Source organism: Cololabis saira, chromosome 8, assembly GCF_033807715.1.
Source record: "Cololabis saira isolate AMF1-May2022 chromosome 8, fColSai1.1, whole genome shotgun sequence".
Lineage (NCBI taxonomy): Eukaryota > Metazoa > Chordata > Actinopteri > Beloniformes > Belonidae > Cololabis > Cololabis saira.
In genome coordinates this window covers 9,782,517-9,795,670 of record NC_084594.1, presented here as the reverse complement: position 1 = coordinate 9,795,670, position 13,154 = coordinate 9,782,517, and the positions used below count along the sequence as shown (strand labels likewise).

The 13,154-nt window shown below is 36.8% G+C and overlaps 1 protein-coding gene across 2 annotated transcripts in view; it reads left to right on the top strand.

The window, feature by feature from the left end:
* Positions 1 to 2,630: 2,630 nt before the first annotated feature.
* The window catches only part of tarbp2 (TAR (HIV) RNA binding protein 2), a 15,635-nt gene continuing 5,111 nt past the window's right edge, over positions 2,631 to 13,154 (top strand). Inside the window, exons 1-7 of one of the 2 annotated variants that reach the window (XM_061726700.1) lie at positions 2,631 to 2,835; positions 4,940 to 4,998; positions 6,586 to 6,900; positions 8,289 to 8,358; positions 8,490 to 8,607; positions 10,027 to 10,154; positions 11,900 to 12,095. In XM_061726700.1, coding sequence (XP_061582684.1) covers positions 6,596 to 6,900; positions 8,289 to 8,358; positions 8,490 to 8,607; positions 10,027 to 10,154; positions 11,900 to 12,095 — 817 coding nt within the window. In that variant the 5' untranslated portion in view covers positions 2,631 to 2,835; positions 4,940 to 4,998; positions 6,586 to 6,595. The remainder of the gene's footprint in view (positions 2,836 to 4,939; positions 4,999 to 6,585; positions 6,901 to 8,288; positions 8,359 to 8,489; positions 8,608 to 10,026; positions 10,155 to 11,899; positions 12,096 to 13,154) is intronic. The other variant, XM_061726699.1, reaches the window with a different exon arrangement.

Here is a 13,154-nt window from a genome sequence, read left to right as displayed (position 1 = left end):
ACTTGTTGTACTTCTAAGATATGAAAGTGAGCCTACTTACCGCTTTGAATTATGTTTTTATATTTATTTTTTATTTGCTCCCATGTGCGTTTCACTCCGCTGGGGTTGCAGCTGAAGGAATGAGGCTACAATTGTCATACACGCCATACGAATACATCTAAGCAACACATGCATTTAACAGAATAGACAACTGTAATTATAGTCAGATCTACTTATGCCCTAATGATGGGGCAGTGATGTTTATATCCCTATGAACTTACGCATTTATACAGTCAGCGATCTTTTGCCAGCTGTCTTTCCTGCATTTTGCAGCTGCAACTGTGTTGCTTTTTGCCTGTATTATATGCCTATACTCATCATATTTCCGTAAAATTATTGTTTGCTCTTCGCTACTGAAATAAGCGGCTCTGACAGCGGACTTCTCCATTCTTGCGATTGGTCATGCGCTGAAAACACCGCTTTTATGTGCACGCGCTCATATCCAGATTGGAGAAACCTGGGTTGATATACCGAGTTGATAACCACCGTCGTGTGACCGCTTAGCGTGATTGCAATTGTCCCGCTTAGTGAATCTGGATAAGGAAAAGATATCCTGGGTATGTTGAACTTGCTTCGTAGTACAGGCCCCTGGTCTGGACGTTACAATAACATCATTATCAATACCAACTTTAAGGTGTCCTTCAGATTAAAGCTTGAATTACTCCAGGAGCCTCAGAGTGCAACCTTTTTTTTTTTCATCAAAAACAACCACATGAGTGAATCGCTAAGTTGAAATACTCATGCAGCCCAAATGTTGCATTGTTTTTTGTATTTTAAAGGAAGTGTACTCTACATTTTCTACTTTCAAGCGTTTTATTGTACACAGCGGTGTGTAAATAATTTAATATTGTAATACAGTATTAACCATCAAGCACATTTAAATGATATGGTATAACGACACATGATAGCATGGTCAAGTATGTCAGTCAGATGGGCACACAAACCAAAACAGATAGCAAAAGAGACCAAGCCCTGCCAAAATTCCTGGAATGTTTATATTTATTTATAATTTGTTCATCACTATTGGGTGGAAGACACCATCAAATCCCTGCTTCAATGAATTTGCTGCCATCTGGACAAAACTGGAAGAACTAGGATCATGCTTTTTGGTATGTGCGGTGCATTTAACATTATTCAGTCATCATTAATTTATAATATACTGCAGAAGACACAGGTGGATGTCTCCAATATTTCCTGGATTATTGACTACAAATAGACTACAGCTTGTGAACAGGAGAGCAAAATATATGCTCTGGCCAGCTCTCTTAACTCCCAGTATACTGTAAATCAGTGTGTCAGAAGTGGACAGGAGTGGGAGTACAAAGAACCAGAGGACTGATTGGTGGCACGATATGGGAACAATAATCTCATTTTAAATGTAAACAAGACAACGAAAATTACTGAGGATTTTAGAAGGACCAGGAATAAGGCAAACACTCTTTCCATCATGGGGGAAAAGGTGGCGGACAAATAAGAATGAGTATAAATTTGTCAGTGTTCACCAGTACAACAGTGTGGACTGGAGAAGCAAAACTTACACATTGTCTACAAAAAGGGAGAGGGCAAGCTCTAACACTTGAGGAAGCTGAGGTATTTCTGTGTATGCGGGGATGTTGTATATCTTCTATAAAGCGGTTGTGGAAAACGCAGTTTAATTTAAGCCATCTGTTGGGGTAGCAGCATCAGAGCCAACCAAGGTAGTTGGTGTGAGAGAAGAGGATGCAGAAGACAGGTTCAGATGGAGGCAACTGATTTGTTGTGGCAACCCCTGAAGGGAAAAGCCGAAAGGAGAAGAAGAAGATTAGATATTCCTTTATTCATCCCACAGTGGGGAAATTCATGTTGAGCAGCAGCAGTAGACACAACACACACATTCATACACATACACAGAAAAAGGATAAGAAAGTACAAATATTTAAGAAGAAGAATATATAGTGCAGTATGAGATATTATAAATACAGTGCAAAAACAGGTAGGATATGTAGAATAGAATAGAATAGAATAGAATAGAATAGAATAGAATAGAATAGAGAAATTCACTTGTGCAGCAGCAAACATACACACGCTCAACAATTTTTACAAAATACACACGAAAGTATGAAAAGGTAAAAAAAAAAAAAAAAAAAAACAATAAATAGCTAAATAATTAAATATAACATTTATTACATTTTTATATTTAATATTTAATTATTTAATAATTATATATAATATATTTAATAATTTTATAATTAATTATATATAAATATATATTATATATAATTATATTTAATATTTTTGATAGATTACCTTTAGCTTAGCCTAGAAATCTAGATATAAATAAATTAAATTAAATACAAATCTAATATAAATCTAATATAAAATGTAAAAAATGAGCAATGTACAAAATGTATGAAAGGAAATATATTGTTTATACAATAAATAAATTAGTATTTTTTTCACTGAGGTGGCAACTCGACGCTTCCGTAGTTGCCAATAAATAAATATAAAATAATAAAAAGAAAGACAGGTCACTAGGCAACCCGGGGCGGCTCTGGGCCAATCAGAGGCCGAGAGGCTACAGGGATCGCCCACGTCATCTCTGTGCGCCGAAGTGTGTGGCGGAGGGGCTTCTCTTTGGGGCTTCTGCGCTGGAATCACATCAACTGTTTGGGGCGATAAACCATTCTAATGAACGCAAGCGTTTGTTCTGGTGGGGGGAATTCGCCATCCGACACCGAAGGGTTCTGTCTGTGTGAAATAGGGAATGAACGACGAGACAGCATCGGACAGCTGGAAAAGAAACTCCGGGTGCTCCAGGTGAGGCAGCAGCAGCTCTCTGCTCTGGTTAAGGGCTGATTTATGGTCCCGCGTTACCGACGCAGAGCATACGGCGTAGTACGTAGCGCGTCGCCGCGTAAACTACGGCGTATGTTTCGGCGTAGGGTCTGCGTCGATTTAACGCGGACCATAATTCAGGCTTGAGTCCTTAGTTTTCATTCATAAAAAAAATGTCTGAATTACTGTCATAACGAACCTGCTGCTTTTATTTATTTATTCATGGGTGCAGATCCCGGGGAGGACGGGGGGGACATGTCCCCCCCAATTTCTGAAAAACATGAATTGTCCCCCCCAATAAAAATACCCTAAATTATTCAAAATTGAACAAATGTATTTTCAGACTTAAAGGTTGAATATGTAGAATATTTATTAAGAATATATTTCTAAAAAATATATATATATTTCTAAAAAAATAATACATCCACGGTGTGTTTTGAGGTGTACAGAATGAAAGCAATGGGTCCTTTTTTTTTTTTTCGAACTGTTTACCACCATAACTGTGTTAAAACATGATCAGTTAGTTTAAACAACTTGTTTAGGGCTCCATATTTCATCCATATATCAATTGATCATGCATAAAGTAGTCCCATAGGTTAAAAGGAAGATGGTAAGAAGAATTTGAGATGAGTAGACACTACATGCCCAAAATCCTTAAAATGATGATTTAGGAATATAACAGTTAAGTAAGCAGTGACACACACTGTTGGCTGTTTAGGACAAATAAACAAGAAAGGTAAGCACAATAAATGATTCCCTGTGCACTATTTTTTGGCGAGCCTTTACCAATTTATGGCATGGAATGAGTTGCATATTGGCAAAAATTAAAAATTAAAATCACGTTGGTGTCCCCCCCAATCCTGATATCGGATCTGCACCCCTGTATGTATTTATTTATTTATTTAAAAGGGACAACGCACATTGATTAACATGAGCACTTGAGTCCATCATGTAAATGTGCCAGATTTAGCCATACAGGTTAATTTACATCTGCAGTCCCTGGCAGGTTGATGGCATCAGTGGCGTCAATTCAGTCAAAGCTAAGGTATGGCAAGGTTACGAGTCACAGAACTTAACTAGAGTATCAATCAACACGTCCGGCAAATACTCCTCACAGAAATCTGCAAATTTTATGCAGTCTCGCTCACTGCAAAATCTTACCAGGAATATTTGTCTTATTTCTAGTTAAAATGTCTCATTTTTAGTCAAAAAATCTCATTACACCTAAAACAAGTGTCATCACCAGAAAAATAACTTGTTATTTGACAATTTTCACCTGTTTCAAGTAAATTTTCACTTGAAATAAGTAGAAAAATCTGCCAGTGGGACAAGATTTATCTTCTCATTTACAAGCAAAAAAAATCTTGTTCCACTGGCAGATTTTTCCACTTATTTTAGGTGAAACTTTACTTGAAACAGGTGAAAATGGTTGTTTTTGAGTCTTGTCTTAAATGTAGAGATTTTTTTTCACTAGAAATTAAACATTTTAACTAGAAATAAGACAAATATTCTTAAGATTTTGAGTTTTTGCAGTGTATAATAACTAGTGAAATCGATCATGTTCTGATTTGCATTTGTAGTTATTCTATATGTATTAAGTAATAGAATAATCAATACAAATAGACAGAGTAATTCCATAAATGTATTTAAAAAACAAACATTTACATTTTCCCTTGAAGCCGAGGTGTGGCGGCTGCCGTACCTTCATACCCAATTGACGCCCCTGGATGGCATATGTAAAAACATTGAAAAACACACTAAAACCCTAAAACAAAGAGTACAAACAATTAGTAAAACCATGACACTCCGAATAATGACAAACAACATAAAATAATTATAGCACACAAACACATAAACACAAACGGGTATAAAAACAATAAGCTGAGCCCTATACCAGATTATGACAGCATGTTTGATTATCCTGTAACCACTGTTTTGTGTTTTTAGAGAAAGAATGAAGAGATGTGATGTTCCTTAGTTGTACGGGTATAGTGTTCCAGTGTTTTAATTCTGACAAAACTGTACCCAGATGGCTGTAGCATGCGGATCCCCGTCCATTTACCCTGCTGTTTATGTCTTCCACCAGAACGCCAAAACTATATGACCCAATTTATCACAAGTCGACCCAATTTACTGTAAAATAAGGTCAGTCTCTTTTATAATTCCTGATGTAATTCGTGAATGACGATTGCATCAATTTAAATAATTTCCATTTGTACCCTCTGCTTGGTCCCAAGTGTTTATGTGGAGAGCTGCAAGTGGTAAAAAAAAAAACAGCAAACCATGTCTATCCAGCGACCTAGTCAACAACTCTCTCTTCTGTAGAGTGTCTGTTCTGAGAGCTGTCGTGCATCCTTTTGCTACTCACCTCTGGGGGCCAGTAAATGAAGCATAATGTGAAGTTGTGTGGAGATAAAGATGGGAGAAGCTGTATAATTCTGCTCTGATATGGTGATGGGATGTGACAGCAACTCTGGACAGCTCAATGAACAACATATTTTCATATTAAGGCAGCTCAAAAAGAAAGTTGAAGGGTGTTTTATATCAGTGATATTGATATGGTAGTCACTTTAGAATACAGGACTGTCTCAGAAAATTAGAATATTGTGATAAAGTTCTTTATTTTCTGTAATGCAATAAAAAAAAACAAAAATGTTATACATTCTGGATTCATTACAAATCAACTGAAATATTGCAAGCCTTTTATTATTTTAATATTGCTGATTATGGCTTACAGTTTAAGATTAAGATTCCCAGAATATTACATTTTTTTGAGATAGGATATTTGAGTTTTCTTAAGCTGTAAACCATGATCAGCAATATTAAAATAATAAAAGGCTTGCAATATTTCAGTAGGTTTGTAATGAATCCAGAATATATGACACTTTTGTTTTTGTAATTGCATTACAGAAAATCACAATATTCTAATTTTCTGAGACAGTCCTGTAGAATAGAATACTTTATTGTCACTATGCATGGGTACAGTGAGATAGACAGCAAATACATGTTGTTATGGACATAGATTTTTTTTTAATAAGTCTCCTTTAAGCAGGACTTCCCAGCTTGAACTGCTTATAGACTGTAGTGCATACTTGTGAACCTGAATGCAAGGATTAAAAAAGTAAATTCACACAGATTACTATTTTTGATAGATTAGCTTAGCCTAGAAATCTAGACCTACCACTACCACATTTCAATTTGCTTTGCAGGTACACATCTTTGTCAAGTCAAATCCCATCTATCAGGCTACTTTTACGTTTGATTATGGTTCAAATTTGGCCTCTGTTGATGAGTTCTGCCACAGAACAGACTTGATAGAAACATTATGCCTGTTTTTATAATGAAAACATCTTGACAGTAACATTGGAAAGACCTGCAGTTTTTATTTTCTGTCAAATGTTACTTTTTTTCATATGTGTCTGATAGAGTTGTGTTAATTATAGTGTTACCCAATTACAATGGTCAATATTGAGAACACTGTATTTATAAACATCATGCTTTTTTTTTTATTTGCTTGATTCAAGCTGATCTAAACTTAACACAGCTTTAGGTTTTTATAACATTCCGGGGCTCAAGTTACAAATCAAAACTCTTAAGTCGTTATCTTCAAGATATGGCAAAGATCACAAACTCAAAACTGCATCCATATCTTACTGACTCTCTCTGTAAACGAGACAGCAGTTGCTTTACAGTTTACTGTGCATCTCATGCAAGTTTTCTCTGTCACAACAGTATTGAGCAAATGCTGGCTGTGAATCCCGGAAAGACGCCCATCAGTCTACTGCAGGAATATGGAACGCGGATAGGCAAAACCCCAGTGTACGACCTGCTGAAGGCCGAGGGACAGGCCCATCAGCCCAACTTCACGTTCCGCGTCTCCGTCGGAGAGATCAACTGCACCGGCCAAGGGCCCAGCAAGAAAGCGGCCAAGCACAAAGCAGCTGAGGCTGCTCTGAAAATGCTCAAAGGAGGCCTCGGCGGTCCAGCTGGAGTCAGTATTGCAACGGACGGGTTTATTGCGGTTGATGTATCAATTGAAGGAGACAGGTCAGTACCTACTGTTTTTTTCTTTGTTTTTTTTTTTTTTAATTAAAGGGGACCTATTATGAAAAACAAGTTTTCTCTTGCTTTAACATATATAAAGTGGTCTCCCCTCAGCTTGCCAACTCAGAGAAGGAGGAAAACAACCAAATTCTGCAGTGTCTGTACAGCCGCCCGGATGAGCCGTCCAGTGTGATGTGGATCTACGAGCCGTTCAGATTCTGCTCCTGTCGTGACGTCAGGACAGGAGCGATGCGTGAAAACACGTCCACAACTAACTCCGCCGGCCGGGGCTTCCGTCGTTTTTCGTAGCGCTGTATCGCGTCATTCAGGCAGCCAATCAGCACAGAGCCTCATTATCATAGCCGTCCGCCCACTCAGAATCCTGCATAGATAATGAGGTTAGAGACTGGGAAGATAAAGACATGGCTGAGGCCCCGTTTACACGGAGCAAAAACTGAGGCGTTTTCATGCGTTTTGGCCGTTCGTTTACACGTAAACGCAGCTCAAAGCCCCCAAAAACGATCATTTCTGAAACTCCGGCCAAAGTGGAGATTTTCAAAAACTCAGTTTTCACGTTTGTGTCTAAACAGAGGAAAACGGAGATTTAGGCTTCAGAACGTCACATTATGCTACAGAAACGTCACCAGCGTCATGAGTGACACCTGTGTTTACAATTTGTTTGGCCACCGTCAATATTTTCTTGTATTTTACTTGTTTTATATTCTAAAGTCACAAAAAGTAACTCCACTTCTCTGTCACTCCAAACGAAAGACTCTCGTTCATCTTGGAAGTAAAGCCTGAATTATGGTCCCGCGTTAAATCGACGCAGAGCCTACGGCGTAGGGTACGCGGCGATGCGCGCCGTACGGTGCACGTCGCCGCGTACCCTACGCCGTAGGCTCTGCGTTGGTGAAACGCGGAACCATAAATCAGCCTTAACTGGAAGTTACACGTGTCATTTGTTGTTGTTTTTTCCAGGATTCTGATTGCCTGGCATGACGTTAACAGCGTATTCGTGTAAACGAAGAGATTTTGAAAACGATCTCGTGTAAACGATGGAATTTTTCAAAACGTAGAGGGGGAAATATCCGTTTTTGTAAATACCTGGCTATGTGTAAACGGGGCCTCAGAGACTGAATTTCTAGTTTATTTAGCAAAAACAATCAAAAGCTTGTTTTTAAGACATTCAAGGCCTGTTTAAAATAGGTAATAGATGCCATAATAGGTCCCCTTTAAATTTTTTTTAGTCGAACGTTTTTATTTAGCTAATCGCTTGTTGTGAGTCAACAGGACTTGACTGATATGTTCAGCATTTTGACATTGAGGAAAATCAAGATAGAGGTTTGTTGAGCATTTCCTGTCTGATTTCTTTTATCTTATCTTCCGTGCAGCTCCCAGTCAGAGATGAAGACGTCAAGCAGTTCTCAGCAGTCTGAATGTAACCCAGTAGGGGCTTTGCAGGTAAATTAAAAATAGATAAATACTCACATCATGGTTTTAGTTTGCTCTTTGGCTTCTATCATTGCTTATGATGTTACAACACATTATCTTTAATTGTACGCCATTTTGTTTCTTATTGATTTTTCTATCAGGAGTTGGTTGTGCAGAAAGGATGGCGCTTACCAGAGTACACAGTCACCCAGGAGTCTGGTCCAGCACATCGCAAAGAGTTCACCATGACCTGCAGAGTTGAGAGATTTGTAGAAATTGGTACAACAGATAATGTATAATGTCCCTCCGAGTGTGTGTTGCATTTAACTCTAGTCAATCTCAATTTAGAGACAAACTACTGTAATATATCACTTTTTTGTTTTGAGAGCTTAGATATTGTTCTGTTCTGCTTTGACTCAAAACTGTGTTTCTGCACTCAGAAACATCTTTAGCTTTATGTATGTCTTCCACAACAGTTTGAGCCTTTTTTTTTTTTACTTAAAACTCATTAATGTATTTTATTTCTCAGCTTCTGGAGAGTCAAAAGACACTGGGAAAGAAAAAAGAATACTATACTGAACTTTTTATTACTGTCAACTTATGATTTTACCCTTACTTGTATTTTAAAAAATCATATAATTGTTCATTATGCTTAAAAATGTTGATGTTTGCATCACATTAGGCCTGCATAACACACAGAGAGCATGTTGCATCAGGTCATAATGCATTTAGACCTTTATGCTGATATCACATTTATTTTTCAGAGAAGGAAACTGATTTTTTTTTTTTTTGTTTTTTTTTGTTTTGTTTAAAGGAAATTATGGAGCAAACAGTGACCACAAATCCAGTAAAAATATATTTAGGGCCATATACAGGACTGTTTCAGAAAATTAGAATATTGTGAGAAAGTTCTTTATTTTCTGTAATGCAATTTAAAAAAAAAAACAAAAATGTCATACATTCTGGATTCATTACAAATCAACTGAAATATTGCAAGCCTTTTATTATTTTAATATTGCTGTTTATGGCTTACAGTTTAAGATCAAGATTCCCAGAATATTCTAATTTTTTGAGATAGGATATTTGAGTTTTCTTAAGCTGTAAACCATGATCAGCAATATTAAAATAATAAAAGGCTTGCAATATTTCAGTTGATTTGTAATGAATCCAGAATGTATGACATTTTTGTTTTTGTAATTGCGTTACAGAAAATCACACTATTCTAATTTTCTGAGACAGTCCTGTAGGGGAGATTACTAAAAAATATGTTGCCATCAGGTGATCAGCCATCCTGACACAGACTTAACCTGCAGATTTGCTTTCAAACCACCACTATGGTGGTACCTGATACCTGTACTTAATTAACTGGTCTGGCTGATCCACCTTGGCCCAGGTAACTTATAAGGGTTTGTAGGGTATCTGAGAAGTAAAATGAGCGCACTCACAAGGAAGAATGAACATCAAAATCATATCTAGATCTGTACTGGCATCTTTCACTGTGCTTGTTCAGTCCGTCACACCTTAGCAGCAATCTGCGAGCAAACAGCAACAATCTGAGAGCAGACAATATTGAGTCCAAGTGGTAAAACAACAAACCATGCTCTTTTCAGTCTAACAACCATAGATAACAGTTTTCCTTTTACCGTATGTCTTTTTGAATCACATCTTATTTGTTAGTAATATCCTGTTCCTTTCAAGGAAGTGGGACATCTAAGAAGTTAGCCAAGAGAAATGCAGCAGCTAAGATGTTATCACGAATACATGATGTGCCAGTAGACCTGAGGAGCAGCAATGAAGCCGACGCAGAAGACGATACATTTAACATGGTGAGAGCCAAACTCAAGTCAACAAAGATTATGAGGATTCTCATCAATTACAAACCATCTTTACAGGAAAGGATGCCCAACTAGTTAAACTACAGGCAGTAATAATATTTTCATACATACTCAAGTTTATTCTCCCTTGGAAATATTTGAAATGACCATTAGCTATGCACATAATGCTTTTGTTCCTTTATCAATACTGCGAGCTGAAAATGATCATTATTATTATTATTATTATTATCAGTAGTATTATTATTTCTTTATTTGGTATGGACATCACAATTACATAGGACAAACCAAATGCACTGTTTGAGTGTTTTAGCATACATGCTAATTTACAACACTTGTCCACAGGAGGCTTTTAAAAAAGTACAGACAATAAAATATACAATAAAATTAGAGGATGACATAAGATATAAAGCAAAGACAACATAATTCAAGAGCAGAACCAGACCTGACCTATTCATGTAGGAACTGTTGTTTAGATTTGAGCCATAGTTTAAGTCCTCTGTTGAAAATATTGCCACGCATTTCTAATTTTAAATTAGTGGGTAAAGAATTCCAGAGTTTTGCACCTTCACAGAAAAGACTGACTCACCAAAAGAGGTCTTATACTTTGGGATACGACAATCACCATTGGTGGAGGCCCGTGTGGTTACTTTGCCTAATAACTACTTCAGAGAACAGGGGTGAAGCATGATTATGTAAACATTTAAAAACCAGTTTAAGACTACTAAAATTCACAAAGTTTTCAAAAGTGAAAAGGTTGTGTTTTCTTAAAATTTCACAGTGGTGCCATCTCATATGTTTCTGATCCATAATTTTTATTGCCTGCTTGTATAATGATATTATAGGTTTTAGAGTTGTTAGAGGGGCAAATGACCATGATGTGATGCAATATGACAAATGTGAAAAGATCATTGCATGCATGTATAATCGAGCAGTTTGACATGACAAATTCCTTCGAATATAACAAAATAAATTTAGATTTGGTTTGACCTTCTTGGAAATTTGCTTAACCCTTTGGTCAATGCATCAGTTTATTTTTAGTTATCTATTGTCAGATGTATTTGTGTGTTCCAAAATGAAAAATAAACACGTTTCAAAAGTTACTTTTATGAATGTTTGGTCCAAATCACAACTAAAATAGTTATTTGAAGAAAAATATTATTATTATATGCCTTCATTTATTTTTAAATCATACTTGGATAAACGGGTCATTTTTGATCCATCTGTGTAAACTTGATATAGTAATACAAAAATGAAGTATATTCAAAAAATAAGGCTGGAAACATATAAATAATGATGCATGGTACTCAAAAACAAGATATCTAAAGAATATGTGGATTATTGGATAATAAAATACATTGATCTAAAAAGGAAAGAAAAACTCAGCCTGCATGAGATAACATGGGATATGAATGTGGGTCATTTTTGACCCATGTTGTGCATTAAAAGGGGTGTACTTATATTGTGCATCAGAGGGTTAACCTGACTGTCGAATTTTAAATTCTTGTCCAGAATAATGCCTAGGTACTTGACTTCGGTCACTACATAAATTTTTTTATTGTCGATCCATACCTCAAATACGTCGTTAGCAGCCCTATCACGTATAGAGAAACACATGGAGACAGTTTTCTTTACATTAATAGTTAAATAAGACAGCTCAAGCCATTTATGAATGTTTAGTAGTGCCTGTATCATGTTTTTTAACTCCTGTGAAATGAATCCCCTCCCCATGCCAACAGCACATGGGAAGCAGAGCGGAGTCGGGCAAAAGTAAAGGCTACAGCTGTACGTGGGACTCCCTGCGCAACTCTGCTGGAGAGAAAATCCTCCAGCTCCGCAGCCACCCCCTGGGAATGCCCTCTGACTCCAACTTCTGCGCGTTGCTGAGCGACCTGTCTCTGGAGCAGCGCTTTGACGTCAGTTACCTGGATTTAGGTGAGTTCATAAGTTCTCCAAGCAGTGAAAAGTTACAGTCACTTCTGCAGAGCACGACCACGTCCTGCCCACGCAGAAGCTCTCCGTCATCACATCTGGTTTACACAAGCGGTTGACTGATTCATCGGTTTGGTCGATGAATCATTACCAGTAGCAGCTTTGCAGCCTCTTAACGTCCCGCCCGTCACCCACACACACTCAAAAACAATACTATCTGAGTTTAGCATCAGCAGAACGTATGATCATTTTACTTTAAACAAACAGCATCATTTATTAAATGACTGCAAATGTATTAAATTATTTTCAAATCATCAAATGATATCTCTAATAATTTTAGTTCCTAATGAAAAAGAAAGAAAAAAATGTGTCTGCAGTGGAGCTGATGTTTGGTTTCCAAGAAAAACATGAAACACACAGTAGCCAAATCACTGATCTGACGTAATGTCATACCGTAATATAAGTGACTAAATTTGTCGGTAAATTTCCACTCAAAAGTATGTAGTGCTTCAATAACCGTCATGATGCAATACAGGACTGTCTCAGAAAATTAGAATATTGTGATTTTCTGTAATGCAATTACAAAAACAAAAATGTCATACATTTTGGATTCATTACAAATCAACTCAAAAATTGCAAGCCTTTTATTATCTTAATATTGCTGATCATGGCTTACAGCTTAAGAAAACTCAAATATCCTATCTCAAAAAATTTGAATATTCTGGGAATCTTAATCTTAAACTGTAAACCATAATCATAAAAGGCTTGCAATATTTCAGTTGATTTGTAATGAATCCAGAATGTATGACATTTTTGTTTTTTTTTAATTGCGTTACAGAAAATAAAGAACTTTATCACAATATTCTAATTTTCTGAGCCAGTCCTGTATATGGGCGTTTGCATTTTAAAAGCCTGAACTGTTCCACACATCAAAGTACTGAAACTATATTAAAAAATCATATTGGAAAAATATAGTGATGTAAAATGAGGGCAGGTCAGTAATTTAAGCCTAATGTCTGTTTCAGTCAAATCAGCGGCGCAGAGCAGAGCCTCTATGCAAAC